Source organism: Oncorhynchus masou, chromosome 1 (genome assembly GCF_036934945.1).
Source record: "Oncorhynchus masou masou isolate Uvic2021 chromosome 1, UVic_Omas_1.1, whole genome shotgun sequence".
NCBI lineage: Eukaryota > Metazoa > Chordata > Actinopteri > Salmoniformes > Salmonidae > Oncorhynchus > Oncorhynchus masou.
In genome coordinates, this window is record NC_088212.1 from 63,514,096 (window position 1) to 63,532,601 (window position 18,506).

Consider the following 18,506-nt stretch of genomic DNA (forward strand, 5'->3'; position numbering starts at 1 on the left):
ATGCTTGCGTTCATAGCTCCAACAGTTAAATAATTAATATCTAATAATACACATATCTAAAACGTAAAAGAATGGAATTAAGAAATATAGAAATATTAGGACGAGCGATGTCGGAGTCCAGAGTATAAATGTGGGTGGGATGGGATGTATAGTCAATATGGATAGAATATGTAGTATATCAGAAGAATAGTATATGTACAGCAATAGTTAAATCGGATACGCCTTGACTAGAATACAGTATATACATAAGAACTTGGTAAAACGGTATGTAAACATTACTTAAAGTGACCAGTGTTCCATGACTCTATGTATATAGGGCAAAAGCCTCTAAGGTGCATGGTAGTGTAACTCATGAAAGTGACCTAAGTTCAGGCCAGGGTACTGGGCAGGGGCCAGCTAGTGGTAAATATTTAACAGCCTGATGACCTTGAAATAGAAGCAGTTTTCAGTCTCTCGGTCTCAGCTTTGGTGCACCTGTACTGACCTCGCCTTCTAGATGGTAGCGGGGTGAACAGGCCGTAGCTCGGGTGACTGAGGTCCTTGATGATTTTGTTGGCCTTCCTGTGACACCGATTGCTGTAGGTATCCTGGAAGGCAGGCAGTGTGCCCCCGGTGATGCATTTGGCTGACCACACCACCCTCTGGAGGGCCCTGCGGTTGTGGACCGTACAGTTGCCGTACCAGGCGGTGATACAGCCCGACAGGATGCTCTCAATGGTGCTTCTGTAAACGTTTGTTTGAGTCTTATGGGCCAAGCTAAATTTCTTTAGCCTCCTGAGGTTGAAGAGGTGCTGGGCTGAGTGGTGTGATGGAGGAGCTCCTGCAGGCAGTGTTTCTTTATAACCTCAAAGAAGAAGGCTGTGTGCCATGGTTTAACTTGGTTCAACTGTCCATCATTGGGGAAAAGAGAAAAAAGGCCACACGGAACATGGGCCAATTAAGTGAGGATTTGTCAATCACGAGGGCCTGGAAAGGTTTGACACTCACTTGTGTTATTCTTTAATAAGAGAGAAAGGGGGAACTACTGTTCCAGCTTGTTTGGCTTGAGCTTTGAGGATCTTGAAATGATTTGTTGATGGTCTGTAATAACATGTACTCTAATGGAATCCACATCTGTGTGCTGGGCTATTGGGTTGGTTTGAAATGCTGCTGTGAACTTCCGCTGTTATTTCTTTGGGTAATATGGAGTCCAACCCATTGTGTACATTTCTCTCTCTTTTGTTTTGTTGACGTGTGTTGGCTTTTTGCAGGAAACGTTTGAAAATGGTATTTCTCTGTTTTGAAGAGATATTGAATATAGAAGCTGTGTTCTCAGTGCAGCTTGAGTGACCAAATCAGGAGCGTAGTAACTTTCCCTTGTCATCACTGTTTAGTCACAGCTATAGTGGCTTGGTTTTGTATTTGTGTGTATGCTGGTGGTAGTGGCCCTGTAACCTTTTCGCAGGCTGTTGGCAGAGAAAGGTTGCCTCCCACCTCAGTTTCTCCCCTCCCCCTGTCTAGAACAGTGCCCTGATTTGTCTATTGTCATGCTAATGTTAGGGTGGAGTCTCTGCCTCAACAGCCAGGCTGGATGTCTCTCACATTAACTAGACCGTAATTTATACACTTTCAGGTTGCGTTCGTCTTCGTGTTCCCTGCCTGTTATCCTTCTGTGTCTTTTCCATCCACATGTCTTAAACCTGGCTGTACAATGGAAACATTCATTTAAATGGTTCATCCTTCATTGTGTTAGTTGTGTCTCCATGCTGCCTTATTTAACCCATACACACAATAGTGTGTGTGTGTGTGTGGGGGGGGGGGGGGGCGGGGGTGGGTTTCACACACACACACACTTCCCCTCTTCTGTTGTCTTGGCCTTGATAGCCAGTTCCTTTCATGCTGTGTTATTGTCTCTACCCTATGGAATTTGTACTTTACAGCCGGCCCTATCCCCTCCCTCTGACGTTGATGGTGTCTTTCTGGTGATACTGTATCTCCCCTTGATATGGTGAACTCTCCTTCTACGGCCCTACATTGTGGGGATAGAGTCTAGACTGTGGCCCAGTAGGCCCGTGTATGGAGGGTTTGTGTGCCCCTTGGCCAGCTCCCTTGTACCTGCAGAAAAGCTACAAGGATTCCAGTAGTGAACTTTGAGAAGTGCAGGCTGTACAGTCCTCTCCTAGTCGACTGGGCTTCGTATGACCCTCTGCAGGAGAGAGAGCCTTCACATTGCTCCACCCTCCTCACCCTGAGTGGGAAAAAAACAACACAAAGCGTGAATGATGAAACAGAAACCTCCTTAATGACGTCATAGCCATTTTCTCTCAATCTGCTTTGCTGTTATTGCCGTCAGTCCAGCGTGGCTCCTCTCCTACTCAGAGAAGGAACTGCAGGTCTATTGTTTTCACTGTGCTGCGGGCTGCTGGGAGAATACACTCCCTGTGCTTCCAGCTCCTCGCGCTAGTGTGCTGATGGTGAGTTCAGACTGAGGCTATGCTCTATTTCTGCATAGGATCTGTAACACAACTTACCATAGTTGGCCTATGAGCGAGTGTTTTGAAGCTATCGCTTGAGGCAGCTAGTGTTGAATTTGTAGCATAACATTGGCTTTTGAGAAATGTACGGCATGACTACTTTTGATTGTGTTGTTCAGCTATGAAAGATGAGCAAGTCAGACCCTTCACATCCCCTTATTATTTGGATAGTTTTGATGGGAACAGACAGAGGTCACAGGGTGCTCATCGAACATGGACTAGGCTACAATACTCCATTTGAAATGCGTAGTTCATACTGTTGGTCCTTTTGTAGACAGGGATTTGCTTCGTTCTGCATTTGTGTTGTCTTTGCACTCTCCGAACCCACAAGGTGACCGTGTTTCTACAGTGTTAGTTATCTAGGACGAGTACTACCCTGTCAGTACTTAAAGTGAAGTCAGTGTGTGTGGTTGTGCCTTATCTGAGTGCATAACATCCATTTCTATGGTTCTAACAGGGCACTCGATCTCTACTGAAGGTTTTCTCCCCGAGGCATCTGTTAGATGAACGATGTAGCTAATTGCAGGGATTTCTCTGTTATCTTGAACACACCGGTGTTGACAGTTTACAAAAGACATTCTTCTAGAGATGGTAGCTTGTGTAGCAAGCAGATGGTTGTTGTAACCTGTATTGGTATAGAGCCCATCCACAGGTCTTGCAGCAGGAGTGTAGGAGTCATGGCCAGGGCTGCTCAGCAAGGGGACTGCTCTGGATAAAGCTATAAGGAGCGGGAGACGGATAAGAGACAGCGATGAGTGCAGATCAGCTACTTGCAGGCTAGCACACACATCATCACCTTCACGATATGGCAGGAATACAGGATGCCTGTCTTATCAGCAGGTGCAGCAGGTGCTCCTTTCAGTAGGGACAGGGGGGGTGGGGCTGCTGGCTTGAGATCTTCTCCACCACATCCCAAATCAGCCCTGTCTGCCTGCTGCACACCACTATTATTCAGATCCCTGGAGGGAGAAATGTTTTTAATGTTTCATCTCCCATCCTTTGGAAGATCCATGAATTATTCACTGTTACTTGACTTGAAATCAGATTTGGTCCGGGTTCAGTTGTTTTGGAGCTTGAGTCTCCACTAGGTATATTAGATAGGCTAGTAGTTGCACTCTGTCCAGGCGTTCTGAAACGGTTCCATTGTTTCTCCAGACCACCTTTGACCCCTTGTGTGTACTGTAGCCTACATCAGGATGGCCCAGTCTACTCTGTACATGGAGATGAGGTCCAGCAGTAATCGGCAGTAGGTAGGCCAACACGGTGTGAGAGAAAGCCCTTCGGTAGTCTGCCGATCTGTCCCGCTCTCTGTGATTATCACCACTGAAGACTGTTGTTCTGCACCAACACTTTCCTCTGCTCTCGTCATCGTAGCCAAGCACAAAACAAAGCAGTGTCACAACATCCTGTGGCCACTTCCAGTCTCTTATTCCTTCATTTCCTGTTTGCTGGCTGTGTCTGACTGGGCTGCTTGACAGCAGAGCTCTCTCTTCTCTCCCTGTCTTCTGAGTATGAGGGAATTGCCTCTCACTGTCCCAGGCCATGACATTCTCCTGGGGGTAATCCCCATACAGAAGCATGAATGTGTCTGGCTCCTGTGTGACTGGGTGGTGGTGGTGTTGGCATGTGTGGTCGTAAGCGCTAGTAGTGTTCATGCTTTGTTTTCAGTTTCGATCTGAGTTTAAGAATGAAGACCGAGTTGTGGTGCTTATGTATTTACACATTGACCATGAGATCTCACCCTGCCTAGTCGTCCCACTCGTGTCTTCACAGTTGATTTCCATGTTCTACGTAAGTTAACACACAGTAAGGCCAGTCCTACATACACAGTGCAGTAAAACAAACGGAGCTCATCTGGTCTCCCTCTAATAATAATAGTCTCCCACGGGGCAGGAACCCCAACTGACAGAACTGGTCGGAATATATTCATAGCTGTCACTCAGAGAAAGACAGGCTGTTTGATGTCCCAAGTGGAATGATAGAAAGATGAGCTTGTCATCTTTGTGGTCCTATTGAATTTGGGGACACAACAAACGGACTAGGCCTACCTGGTTCCTCTGGTCGGGCTGGTTCTGGTTCTGCCTGCCCATACTGTGGGAAGCTGATAGCAACGTCTCCACAATAGGCTGACACAGTGGCGTCCTGGGCCCATCGTAACTTGACTGTCGTCTGGCTGTGGGCTCCGCCCCTGGCAGAGGCTGGCGTTCTTGGGGACAGTGAGGTAGTTTGGTCTCCCTCCAACTTTGCCATCAAATCTCTGAAGTTAAAGTAAAAATCCAAATGACATTGTATACATAGGCCTTCTTTTGCCAGTGTATATATATAGTCTTAAATGTTTCTTAAAAAGCAATTTAATTGTTTAATTAGACCCAGCTACGGATGTCTATGGGCTTACATTGCATTTTCAGATGCCTCTGTCTTCATCCCATCCTGGTCATCCATGTGGGATGTGTGTGAGGCTTACTTACTGCTGTTATGTTGTTTTCCCGTCTTCCCACTGTATCTCATTTACATTGAAGATGCATCACACATGTTTGCGTGCCACTTAGCCTACTCAATGCATGTCCAAAATCTCGTCAGAAAAGGTCATTGTAGTTAGGCAGCTTGAATGTAGTTTGATAGCAGCCCTTTTCAAGTACTGAAGCAGGCTCATTACTGACTGGGGCCCACTGTCAAGGCTTGGAACAGCAACTCTAGCGTTTTCAGTCCTCGACATCCACCGCCTGAAACATCCACTGCTGTGGTTCATGCTGTTTAAGTCTGAATAAAAGGAATGTGTCTAAATGGCAAATTCCTTTCAGGATGTGAGTGTGTATCAGGGGTGGGGGAACATTAGGCGTAAGTATTCACAGATGTTACTGAAAGTTCATCAGCTCTGACTATGGAAAATCTCTGGAAAGGGTTTTGTGCCCGGAAGTGTGAGCTGCCATGTTTCCTCCTCCTATTAATTCTTGTTTGTGGCCTTGAGCAATCCACTGTGTTGAGAGCAACAGCGAGCAGGCTTGTTGATCTCCCCTTTTGATTAGACAATGTGTGTTATCTCCATGGATGCAGTTGAAGGCTATGCCATTTGTTTTTATTGATGTCAGAATGTTTTGGGAGGATCTTGAAGCTGGCGCAGTTTAGGCTTCAGCAGTTGCAAATGTAGAGTGTTTATGTATTTGTGTCTCAATAGTACAGTAAGACTGACATTTGCTGGGGAGATTTGATCATTCCTCATGACACTGAAAATAAATGATGGTCGTGTCTTTGAGGAGCTGCTGATTTTTGTCCAGTGGCAAGTCGCCATTGGGATGACCTTGGCTCGGCCACATTGAAATGAACACCGGCCATCTTGTAATCACTGTCACTCTGCCAAGTCACACACCCCTTGAGAGAGACATAAACATCAGACTGTCAATAGTTGACCCCTCCCTGCCTCTGGGGCAGCTGGGTTTAAATGCCCACCACCATCAGCTGCCTCAGAAGATGGATGTGGCCTAAACTAGACTAGAAGTTGGTAGGGGTTTCACCAAGGGGGTTCCTTAGAACATCACAGAGGACATTTATCTGACCTGTTGCCATGGAGATGTTGAATGACTGTTATCAATGACTGTTGTTGTGGTCAGAATTGAAATCACTTCAATTTGACTGCTGAAGTAAAAGCCGATATAACCTGAGCAATTTGCAATCCTGTGTTTGTATGTGTGTCTGTGCTACCCATAGGCCTCACATTGTCCGTTCCCCTCTCTCCTCATAGAAAAGCAAGGTCCGGAACGGAAGCGCATTAAAAAGGAGCCCACCAACACCAGGAAGTCGGGCCTGCCGTTTGGGATGGGCATGCCAGGGATCCGGGCCGGGTACCCCCTCTCTGAGCGGCAGCAGGTGGCTCTTCTCATGCAGATGACGGCTGAAGAGTCAGTCAACAGTCCAGGTGCGCGTTTGTCATGGATGCCACGTCTCTGAGGGTCCAGCAGGGGGGGGGGTGCTGTGTCCCTGGTGCTTAGCGTCCCTGGTGCTTAGCGTCCCAGCCACACTTTTGCACCGTGCTTCATTAAAGAACAGACCACACTGCTTAATTAGAATTCAATTATACAAGATAACCCTCATCAATTTCCATTACTACAGTGAAATGGACCTCCGCTGTCTTAATCCACTGTTCTTTTCTGGGACTGGCTGTTTGTGAGAGATTTTTGGGCTCTACAAGTTGGTATCACGTTCCTGTATGGTAAATTGTGCTGCTTTGTTTTAGGATGTAGCGTTCAACCATGAGGGAAATGAAAGTAGCTTACCCCAGGGATTGGGTCTGAGGGGGCCTAATAGTGCACTATCAGATCTGGGCCAAACCACACAATATCCAGACCAAGGCTTTTTGTTCATTTCATATCTGCTATCTGTTATTAGATTAGTCGGATTTAGCATTTCCTCCTCAAGTGCTGTACTTAGGTTCTGTCGTTAAAACATTGCGGTTTAAACGTTGAGGAAACATAGGCTTTAGTAGGCTATATTTCCTCTTATTAAGTAATCGAGCTAATCTCTATGGGTTAGTCATTATGTTGTGCTTCTGATTTGGGTCATATGTTTCCTGTTGTTTGTATTATTTGGCGGCTTGCTGCTGTTAAAAAGCCGTGCCTGAGTTTGTGCCTTAAAGACAGAACCCAGGCGAAGTGAGTTTCAAATGGCATTTAGGACCACGCTCTGCAAACTCAATAATGTAAATGTGGTTAAGGCTTTGGTTTAATCCACTAAATGTGATGAAATGAACTCGAGCAATTGGGAGTCTTGTAGTTCTCCTTCTGATGTTTTGAGCAAGAGCGCCACCTACAGGCGATGGAGTTGTAACAATTGTTTTTCAATTAAATATTCTGCACTGTTACATAATGGTACTGTAATATGTAGCCTGATGCTCATTTGGTGTATGTTTTTACTATAGAAATTAATCATGCCAATTCTATTAAAACTTTGTTTTTGTCCTGTTCTTGTAGACACAACACCAAAGCATCAGTCGCAGTCAAGTCTGGGCCAGAAGGGAACGCCAAACTCTGCATCTAAAACCAAAGACAAAGTAAATAAGAGAAATGAGAGGGGCGAGACGAGGCTGCACCGGTCAGCCATCCGTGGAGAGGCACGCCGCATCAAGGAGCTCATCAGTGAGGGAGCGGACGTGAATGTAAAAGACTTTGCAGGTGAGTCGCTGCCACTGCAGGCTGGTGGTCATCTTACTCTCTCGCTCTCTCTGCTCCTCCTCCTCGCTCTCTCTGCTCCTCCTCCTCGCTCTCTCTGCTCCTCCTCCTCGCTCTCTCTGCTCCTCCTCGCTCTCTCTGCTCCTCCTCCTCCTCGCTCTCTCTGCTCCTCCTTGCTCTCTCTGCTCCTCCTCGCTCTCTCTGCTCCTCCTCGCTCTCTCTGCTCCTCCTCGCTCTCTCTGCTCCTCCTCGCTCTCTCTGCTCCTCCTCGCTCTCTCTGCTCCTCCTCGCTCTCTCTGCTCCTCCTCCTCGCTCTCTCTGCTCCTCCTCGCTCTCTCTGCTCCTCCTCCTCCTCGCTCTCTCTGCTCCTCCTTGCTCTCTCTGCTCCTCCTCGCTCTCTCTGCTCCTCCTCGCTCTCTCTGCTCCTCCTCGCTCTCTCTGCTCCTCCTCGCTCTCTCTGCTCCTCCTCGCTCTCTCTGCTCCTCCTCGCTCTCTCTGCTCCTCCTCGCTCTCTCTGCTCCTCCTCGCTCTCTCTGCTCCTCCTCGCTCTCTCTGCTCCTCCTCGCTCTTGCCTTTCACCTCATATCTCCATACCTCTGTATTACATTTTATATTCATGAAAATAGTGGCACATTTCTAGCTTCTCTAGCAATCCAAAATATTCAGAATTGAGTGCTGTAATAATTTTGAATCCTACGTTTGAGAAACATTAGAGCCGTTATTTAACTGTATTTGGGATTCACAGGCTGGACTGCACTGCATGAAGCGTGCAACCGAGGCTACTACGACGTGGCCAAGCAGCTGCTGGCAGCCGGTGCAGAGGTCAACACCAAGGGCCTGGACGACGACACCCCTCTGCATGACGCATCAAACAACGGGCACTTCAAGGTAATTTCAGTGTAACGCTTGCGATTGCTCATGTAGAAAGCCAACGGCCGTGTTTAGGACTGAGACAAATGTTTCGATGTTTCTTTGTAGGTGGTAAAGTTGCTTTTAAGGTATGGAGGGGACCCTCGACAAAGCAACAGAAGGGGTGAAACCGCGTTGAAGGTTGCTAACTCCCCAACGATGCTCAATCTGTTGCTTGGAAAAGGCACGTATACCTCCAGTGAGGAGAGCTCGTCAGGTGTGTGACATTCTATACCATGAGTAGTTCTGAACACCTTCACTCTGCCATTTGTCACTTGTATTTTAACTTCCTTGTTTTTCCTTTTACCACTGGGTGCAACAGATTTTTGCTGTTATTTAACTGTTTTTTTTGTTGTTTTTTTCCCCCCAGAATCTTCAGAGGAAGAAGATGCCCCATCGTTTGCCCCATCCAGTTCAGTTGATGGAAATAACACAGACTCAGAGTTTGAGAAGGGCCTGAAGTTGAAAGGGAAGAAAGGGCTGGATCAGCCCCTATCCACAACAACCACCCCCGTCAAGGACGAGTATGAGTTTGACGAGGATGATGAGGAAGAGCGCGTCCCTCCGGTGGACGACAAGCACTTGCTCAAGAAAGAGTTCCGCAAGGAGTCTCCCAGTGTCACCAAGGCTGGTGGCTTAATTTCAGTACCGAAGGGGGAGGTGGTCAAAACCTATTCCAAAAGCAACTCGCTCACACCAAAGAAGGCTGTTCGACGGATTCTCTCTGACAGCTCAGACGAGGATGATGGAACGTTGTGTTTCACACCTATGCCCACACCACGGCAACCAGCGCCACCTACTAATACCAAGGCCCGGGACTCTGCTACACTGAGCACTAAGCAGCAGAAAGAGAAGACTAAAGTTAAGAAGAAGAGGAAGAAGGAGACAAAAAATGTCAGTAAGGAGGTCAGATTTGGTAAAGTCAATGACAAATTCTGCACTTCTGACTCTGATTGTGGGGACATAGGGAGTGAGGATGATGAAGGCTCTATGAAGAACTCGAACTGTATAAAGGACTCCACAATGAGCCTAAAAGAATCCTCCGAGTTCAGTACTCACTCTGCATCCTCTTCTTCCTCTTCTCATGGAAGCATGAGCTCTCAGAAACTGACACCCTCGCTGACAGAGCATAACCCAAAGCAGTGGAGGACAGACGGCTGGAAGACTGTGTCATCACCTGTATGGTCAGATGTAAGCTCTCTCTCTGACTCGGTTAGAACAAGGCTTTCCAGTGAGTCGGACTACTCCTCTGCCGACTCGAGTGTCGAGTCAGTGAAACAGGTGAGAAAGAAAGCACAGGAAAACAGAAAGAAAAACAATGTGCACACCAATGCACTAGACAAAAAGAACTCTGACTTTCACAAGAACTCCAACACAGACAGTACTGTCTCCAAAACGGATAAAGATGGCAAAGTGTTGAAAAAGCATAAAGTCAAACACAAGCACAAAAACAAAGCGAAAGAAAAGGCTCCCAGTTTAGTGCTCAATCAAGACATGAACGAGAAATTTGTTAAAAGCTTCTCCTTTGATTTTGATGATTCAAGGCAGAAGTCACTCCTTGTTGAGACTGAGTCCCCAGCTGAAAGCAAGGTCAAGCTCTCTAAACATGAAAAAGAGCATTTGAAAAAGGAGGACAGGTTGTCAAAGGGCAAATCTGAGGACAGAGACTGGTCTTCTGGAAAAGAGGTGCAAAGAACTGCTAAGGAGGAGAAATCCAAGAAAACAAAAGAGTCCACCAAGGAGAAACCTAGCAAGGAGGAGAGGGAAAAGCCCTTGAAAACTGAAAAAGAAAGGAGCCTCAAGGAAAAAGAGAAGCCCAAGGAGGAGAAACAACAAAAGACTCAAAAGGAGGAGAAGAAGAAAAAGTCCAAGGACAAGTCATCTAAACCAGACAGGAAGAGCAGTGAGCAAAAAGAAGAAAAACATATTAAGGTGGATAAGGAGAAAAGAGAGGAGAAGGAAAAATCTAAGAAAGAAAAGGTTCTGAAGGAAGAGCCTGATTATGAAGTCTATGATGTCAGTAACCGTTTCTTAAACCTAGAAGACACCAAGCTCAGTGCCTCAGACGACCACCACGACCGATGGGCGTCAGACCTTTCCTCTGACTGCGACCTATATGGAGATGACAGCTGGGATGCTCCTCCTGTGAAGGACTACAAAGAATATAAAGCAAGCAACACTGTAAAGCTGATTGTTGAGACTGAAAAAATAGAGAGCAGAGACCGGAGGAAGGAGAACAAAATCAAAGACAAGAAATTAGATCATAATGACAAACGGTCAGAGAAAGAGCCTACCTCCAAGAAGAAAGAGAAAGACTCTTCAGAAAAAATCTGTGACAAGAAAAAGGATTTGACCGAAAAACAGAAACTCAACTCCAGCCACTCTGTGGAAAAGGAGAAGAAGCGAAAGGAATCTGCAGATACTGTCAAAGAGAAGAAAGAGAAGGACTCCACGGACAGCAGTAGAGACCGAAAAGATTCCTATGAGTTCACTAAAGAAAGAAAGGACTTGAAAATCAAACAGGAGTCCATAAGAGACGATTATGGGAATGATTCCTCCGTCAAAGAAATTGAAACTGTCAGCAAACCATGTGAAATTAGAGAGAGGAACCACTCTGGAAAAGAGAAGGAGAGAAAGGTAGAGGGGGTGGAAAAGAGAGAAAAGACCAAAGCTGACAAACACAAGGAAAAGCCTAAAGACCGATCCATAGAACAGGACAAGGAGAAGCCTGAGAAGACCTCAACTGAGAAACTTTTGAAAGAAAAGGACACAGACAGAGGCTCTAAAGACAAGAAGGAGGGAGCTAAAGACAAACACAAAGACACACACAGCAAAGACAAGGACAGGAAGGTGTCTTCAGAACAAACTAAGGACAAGAAAGAAAAAGCTTCACAGGACAAGCATGCTGACCGGGATAAAGATGTCCTTGAGGTGAAGAAGGAGGAAAGGAAACCTGAGAAAGTTAAACCTGAGAAAACATGGTACAAGATAGCAGACATTTTCACAGATGAAAGTGAGGATGAAGAAGACAATTACAATGGGGGTGTGGCCAAGTTAAGTGATTCCCTTGGGTTGTCCGATTCTCACAGGAAAGACTCCACATCTGACAGGGATGAGCTTGATCACTTCCAAATGGAAAAACCCAGAAAATATTCTGCTGAGGCCAAACACACAACAGAAAAACAGAAAGAAAAAGACCACAAGAAAAAAGACAAGACCACATTTGATATGGGGAAAGAGAGGAAGGGTTCCTTGGAGAAACACAAGAAAGATAAGGATTCTGTTGATGCAAAACACAAGGAACGCAAAGACAGAATGTCTGTGGACTCAAACCAAGAGAAGAAAAACAAGCAGAAGCTGCTGGACAAGAGGGACGCCAGTGAGGAAAAGACCAAGGGTAAATATAAAGACAAGCAAGATCATGTTAACGACAGAAAGCCCTCAAAGGGGAGTGGGGAAAATGAAAAGTCGCTCTTGGAGAAGCTGGAGGAAGAGGCCATGAATGACTACAAGGATGACTCCAATGACAAGAACAGTGAGTTATCCTCAGACAGCTTCACTGATCAGTGTCATGAGCCAGTGCTCAGCAGCTACTATGATTCCTCCAACATCAGCCTTCCAGACATTGCTGATGAGAGACGAGACTCACTCTCCATATCTAATCCTCAAGATAAGTTCAGAGAGAAAGAGAGGCACCGGCATTCATCTTCATCGTCGTCCAAAAAGAGTCACGACAAGGAGAAGGACAAAGTCAAGAAGGAAAAGGGGGATAAACAAGACAAGATCGAGGAAATAAGAGAATCCTATGGACGTAGAGAAAGTCTGCCCTTCGAGAAAGAGCCTATGCCATTAGAAGCGGACCCTTACACATTTCCATTTGGGTCTAAGGGTGATAAAGATGAATTTGATAAGACATTGGAGTTTGAAAAGGAGATGTCTAAAAAAGCTGACAAAGACAAACTGAGTACTGTCATCAATGATAAGATCAAGGACAAAAAGAAAAAAGAGAAACATAAGGAGAAAGTCAAAGACGAGAAGCACAAGTACACGGATGGCTTTGGATCACTTAAACACTCCAAGGAGGAGATTAAATGTGGAATGAAAGAGAGTCCTCAAATTACCAATTTGAAGGAAAGATCAAAGGAAGACAGTCCCAAATTTGATGTGAAAAAAGAAAGAAATCGAGACTCTTTGGACAAAGACAGTAGGGCGGACCATGTTAAGTCCAAGGTTAAAGAAGAAAATGAAAAAGTAATTCAGTCTAAAGACACAGCTCGCAAAGACAACCGTCCACGTTCAAAGCTTCTGGTTGATGGGGATCTCAGACTAACCAGCTTTGGGCAAATGTTAGGTTTAAAAGACCAGGAGATTGAAGAACGCCATAAGAAGCATAAGGAGAGGATGAAGCAGATGGAGAAACTAAGACACAGATCAGGGGATCCCAAACTTAGGGATAAAACGAAGTCCACTGAGGAAATAAAGAAAAATCGCAGTGAACTATCATCCAAAAAATCTAATAGTTTAGAATCTGCATTGAAAGAGAAGAAGCTCAAAGATATTGGTCTCCCAGCCCAAATGATGTCTCCGGAAAGAAAGCCACAACCCATTGACACTCAAAATTCAAAGGACTGGCTTGCAGGCCATCAGATGAAAGAAAATCTCCCTGCCTCACCTAGGCAAGATCAGAATAGACCAACGGGTGTTCCCACCCCCACATCTGTAATCTCTTGTCCAAGCTATGAGGAAATCATGCAGACGCCACGGACTCCATCCTGCAGTGCAGAGGACTACCCTGATATAATGTTTGATGGGTTAGATTGTCAGAACTCATCAGCCATGGCCATGTCTATGAATGCCTGCTCACCATCCTTCTTTGACAGGTACTCCAACTCATCGCACACCTTCCAAGAAGGGACTTGTATAACTCCGGCTAAGAATCTCCAGTTGCCCCTTGTCAGTCGATCGGCTTCGTCTGATGTTAGAAGACCCCTGGAAGAGGAGTTCAAAGCTGAAGCTGGCAAGTTTCTGCAACACATTTTGCCAGACGCCTCGGAGTTTGACTTGGCAGCCTCCCAGCCTCCAGAAGACAAGGCAGCATCAGTGGAGAGACTTGAATGCCTGTCTCCTCCTTACTTCTCACCTATTAGAATGCTGTCTCCCGGGCTGGAACTTGCCGAACCTGCACTAGATGGGACCACCACAGCAATGGCTGGCACAGAGACCTGTGAACACCTACCTGAGAGTGTCTACAACAACTTCCTGATGAAGCCCTCAACGCCAGTCCACAGACCTGACCCCCAGGAGCCGTGTCTGGACATTGCTGCTCCACCCACCCCTGCACCTGCTGCTCTTCCTCCCCTGGATATTGATGACCTTTCTGAGCCTCATCAAAGTGAGCACAGTCTTGTTCCCTCTGACCCAGTCAGTGGCAGTGAGTATCTGCCCCCTGTTGTGGAGGAGGAGGAAGAAGAGGACTACGAAGAGGAAGGGGAGGAAGAAGAAGAAGAGGAGGAGGAGGAGGAGGAAGGGGATCTTGAAGAACCAACCGATTCTGATCATCATGCTGCTGAGGAGACGAGGGACGTCTGCTCGTTCTCTCCTCCAAGAGTTGAAGAGCCTTTGAGGAAGAGCTGGGCTGAATCTCCAGACAGAAGAGTTACAGAGGTGCATCAGTTGACTCCCCCACATCCACCACCCAACCAGGTGGAGAACTCCAGTGATCATACCATCAGCTGGAACTCTGAGATGATTTTGAAATCTCCTCAAAGGACTTATGGGGAAATAGAGGCAGCCGTCTCCAAGATAACCAGCCCCTTCTCGCATTCAGACAGTGATTTGCAGCACATTACTGCCATACCTGGCCATCCATCAGTGACCCCTCCATATGCTGCTTACAGGTCTTATGTGCCTGACCCTGACTTTGACGAGCAAAAAGAGGCTGTGGAGGACATTCCAATTTCTCCAGCAAGACCTGAAATGACACCCATGGAATTGGAACCAAACTACTTGACAACCACCTCATCCTCCACAAGGTTAGAGTCTTTCTTCACAGACTGCAAGCCAAACTTGGAGGATAATCACCAGATGGACTCAGAGCTTTCTTGTGCAGTACAAGTCGGCAGAGAAAATTCCCATGGCTTTACTTCTGAGAGCCATATGCCTCTCGCAGTAAGCAACGAGCCAGTGGTGCCCTGGACAGACCCATTCTCAGCTACAGTGGATGAGCTGGATGATCTTGGCCCTTTCTCTCTACCTGACCTCCCTTCTCTCTCCCTCCCGACCTCCCTGCCAGATAAGGAGATGCCAGAGCTTGACGTCAGAGATGCAGAACCAGCCGACTACAAGCCTCCATCTGCTCATATAAGGCCTCCTGCTATTGAAACAATAGAGGGCGAAGAGCTTATGGAGGTTGACCTGCCTATCCTGGCCAAACCCTTGTGCCCTCCCGAGGTCCTAACACTCAATGATTCTTTGCATGATTTGGTTGTGCCCTCACCAAAACACAATTTCCAACCAGAATTTGAGTCTGAGCCTCAGAATGTCCCTGAAATTAACTTAGTGAAAACACAGATCTTTGAAAACAGAGCCACATATGAAGAGAGTGATGAGAGCGATGGAAACATGTTCTCAGCTGTTGATACAAACAATACCCAGCATCACAAGCTAATGTCACTGACCGAGTCTTTATCAGTTGTAATTACTCCATGTATGGACTCCTTGACAACTGTTAAACCAGAACAAAGTGGGCAGGTATCAGATCCCTTTGTTGGGCCAACTTGCAGTCCTGTCCCCTCAGTTCCTCTGCCAGTTGCTGTCACGATTTCTGGAACAGTCCATGTTTCGGAGGCTCTTGAGACCACGTCTAAGCTCACGGTCACTCTGACAACGTTGTCAACTGACCTTCCCAAAAAGGTGGAGGAGATCCCACAGAGGATGACCAGAAACAGGGCCCAGATGCTGGCAAAACAGGAGAATACCACCACCACAAAAAAGCTGAGTAGTAGAGTAGTAGCAGAGAGTACAACCACCAGCATTATACCTTCTAGCGTGATACCTCCATCTGTCCCTACCCCTGTTACCATGAGCATGGCTGTAACCACAACCACCCCTATCCCCACCCCTACCTTTGTCCCCTTTGTTGTTCTGGAGAAAGAAAAGGAACTTGTCACCACCATCTCCACCACACCAACCATTACCCCGGCTCCCCCTCCGCCGCTTCCTGTAGTGGTCAGCAAAACTAAAGGGCGGCCTGTGGAAGAAGAGGAATCCCAGACGCAGCATCCACGCAAGAGGAAGTTCCCCAAACCGCAGGTTCAGCTGGTCAACACAGCCATGCAGCAGACCAGGGAGATGATTCAACAGACGCTGGCTGTCATTGTCAATGCCATCAAACTGGATGACATAGAACCCTACCACAGTGACCGCTCTAACCCTTACTTCGAATACCTGCAGATAAGGAAAAAAATTGAGGAGAAGAGGAAGATCTTGTGCTACATCACACCACAGGCCCCTCAGTGCTACGCTGAGTATGTGACCTACACAGGCTCCTACCTGCTGGATGGCAAGCCTCTCAGCAAGCTGCACATCCCAGTGGTGAGTACCTCCCTTCCCCTACAAATGTTCACACTTCTGTTGATTCATAGATTTTATTTCATTACAATATTACACGTCAAGTAACTGCGTTCTGTAACCTATAATAACCGCACAGCACATTAACAACAAAAGTTTGAACTTTGTTGCAATGGAAAGATTGGTTACATCATAATCTCAAATCATTGCTATGGTTTCTCAGATTGCTCCACCTCCATCGTTATCGGAGCCCCTGAAGGAGCTCTTTAGACAGCAGGAGACAGTGAGGGGGAAGCTCAGACTGCAGCACAGCATAGAGAGGGTAAGAACACGGGCTCACTGTACCCTCCCTAATATCTATCCATCTCACTTCTGAAGTCGCACTGAGAAGGAGTGCTTTGAACAATCCTTTGATGAATGTTCAAAGCTGCTATGTAATAGAAATCCAAACTGCAATAGGCATTTCTCCAACCAAGCAATCGTAAAAAAGTGTGACATTTCACATGAACCTTAACAGTTTGCTCAAAAAGATTTTGAAGTAAAGTTTAAAGTCCAGTCTGTCTCCCCTCTCTCCAGTCTTATTGTATTGACTTTCTATATATCTCCTTCCAGGAAAAGCTTATTGTCTCATGTGAGCAAGAAGTACTGCGGGTCCATTGCAGAGCGGCAAGGACGATAGCCAATCAGGCCGTCCCATTCAGTGCCTGCACAATGTTACTGGACTCTGAGGTGTACAACATGCCAACAGAGAGTCAGGTGCGTCTGTGGGTGGTTAAAAAGGTGGGCAAAAAGTTGACAGACAGGGCCATTCACGTGGGATTTGTTTTGTCATCTCTTCCAATTACTCCTAATATTTTATATACACTACCACTCAAGTTCGGGGTCACTTAGAAATGCCCTTGTTTTTGAAAAAAAAAGCTAATTTTTGTCTGAAATAACATCAAATTGATCAGAAATACAGTGTAGACATTGTTAATGTTGTAAATGACTTGTAGCTGGAAATGGCTGATTTTTAATGGAATATCTACATCATTGTCAGCAACCATCACTCCTGTGCCAATGGCACGTTGTGTTAGCTAATCCAAGTTTATCAATTTAAAAGGTTAATTAATCATTAGAAAACCCTTTTGCAATTGTATTAGCACAACTGAAACTGTTGTTCTGATTAAAGAAGCAATAAAACTGGCCTTAGACTAGTTTAGTATCTGGAGCATCAGCATTTGTGGGTTCGATTACAGGCTCAAAATGGTCAGAAACAAAGTCCTTTTTTCTGAAACTTGTCCGTCTATTCTTGTTCTGAGAAATGAAGGCTATTCCATGTGAAGAGGTGACTCCGGGATGCTGGCCTTCCTAGCAGAGTTCCTATTGTCTGTGTTCTTTTGCCCATCTTAATATTTTCTTTTTATTGGCCAGTCTGAGATATGGCTTTTTCTTTGCAACTCTGCTTAGAAGGCCAGCATCCCGGAGTCGCCTCTTCACTGTTGACGTTAAGACTGGGGTTTTGCGGGTATGATTTAATGAAGCTGCCAGTTGAGGACTTGAGGCGTCTTTCTCAAACTAGACACTAATGTACTTGTCCTCTTGCTCAGTTGTGCACCAGGTCCTCCCACTCCTCTTTCTATTCTAGTTAGAGCCAGTTTACGCTGTTCTGTGAAGGGACACAGTGCTGTACAAGATCTTAAGTTTCATGGTAGCTTTTTGCATGAAATAGCCTTCATTTCTCAGAACAGTAATAGACTGACGATTTTCAGAAGAAAGGCCTTTGTTTCTAGACATTTTGAGCCTGTAATCGAACCCACAAATGCTGATTCTCCAGATACTAAACTAGCCTAAAGAAGGCCCGTTTTATTGCTTCTTTAATCAGAACAACAGTTTTCAGCTGTGCTAACATAATTGCAAAAGTGTTTTCTAATGATCTATCATTTTTAAAAGGATCAACTTGGGTTAGTTGACTCAATGTGCCAATGGAACACAGGAGTGATGGTTGCTGATAAAGGGCCTATGTAGATATTCCATTCGAAATATGTCGTTTCCAGCTACAATGGTCATTTAACAATGTCTACACTATATTTCTGATCAATTTGATGCTATTTTAATGGACAACAAATGTGCTTTTCTTTCAAAAACAAAACCGTTTCTAAGTGACCCCGAACTTTTGAACGGTAGTGTACATATTAAAAAATCAAATCTGACATTCTTGTCATCTTTAACTCAGGGTGATGAGAACAAGTCAGTGAGAGATCGCTTCAACGCTCGCCAGTTCATTTCCTGGATCCAAGACGTGGATGACAAATATGACCGCATGAAGGTAACGATATGACTGTACTTCATCTTTTACGGCACATTTGCTATG

General features: G+C 45.9%; 1 protein-coding gene across 4 annotated transcripts in view; it reads left to right on the forward strand.

Annotated features, from left to right (window-relative positions):
• Nucleotides 1-18,506, forward strand: part of LOC135547880 (ankyrin repeat domain-containing protein 11-like) — a 150,842-nt gene that overhangs the window by 130,772 nt on the left and 1,564 nt on the right. For 3 of the 4 annotated variants that reach the window (XM_064977095.1, XM_064977100.1, XM_064977105.1), the window contains 8 exons: nt 6,253-6,426; nt 7,478-7,678; nt 8,421-8,563; nt 8,654-8,801; nt 8,955-16,177; nt 16,377-16,475; nt 16,766-16,933; nt 18,369-18,461. In XM_064977095.1, coding sequence (XP_064833167.1) covers nt 6,253-6,426; nt 7,478-7,678; nt 8,421-8,563; nt 8,654-8,801; nt 8,955-16,177; nt 16,377-16,475; nt 16,766-16,933; nt 18,369-18,461 — 8,249 coding nt within the window. The remainder of the gene's footprint in view (nt 1-6,252; nt 6,427-7,477; nt 7,679-8,420; nt 8,564-8,653; nt 8,802-8,954; nt 16,178-16,376; nt 16,476-16,765; nt 16,934-18,368; nt 18,462-18,506) is intronic. The other variant, XM_064977110.1, reaches the window with a different exon arrangement.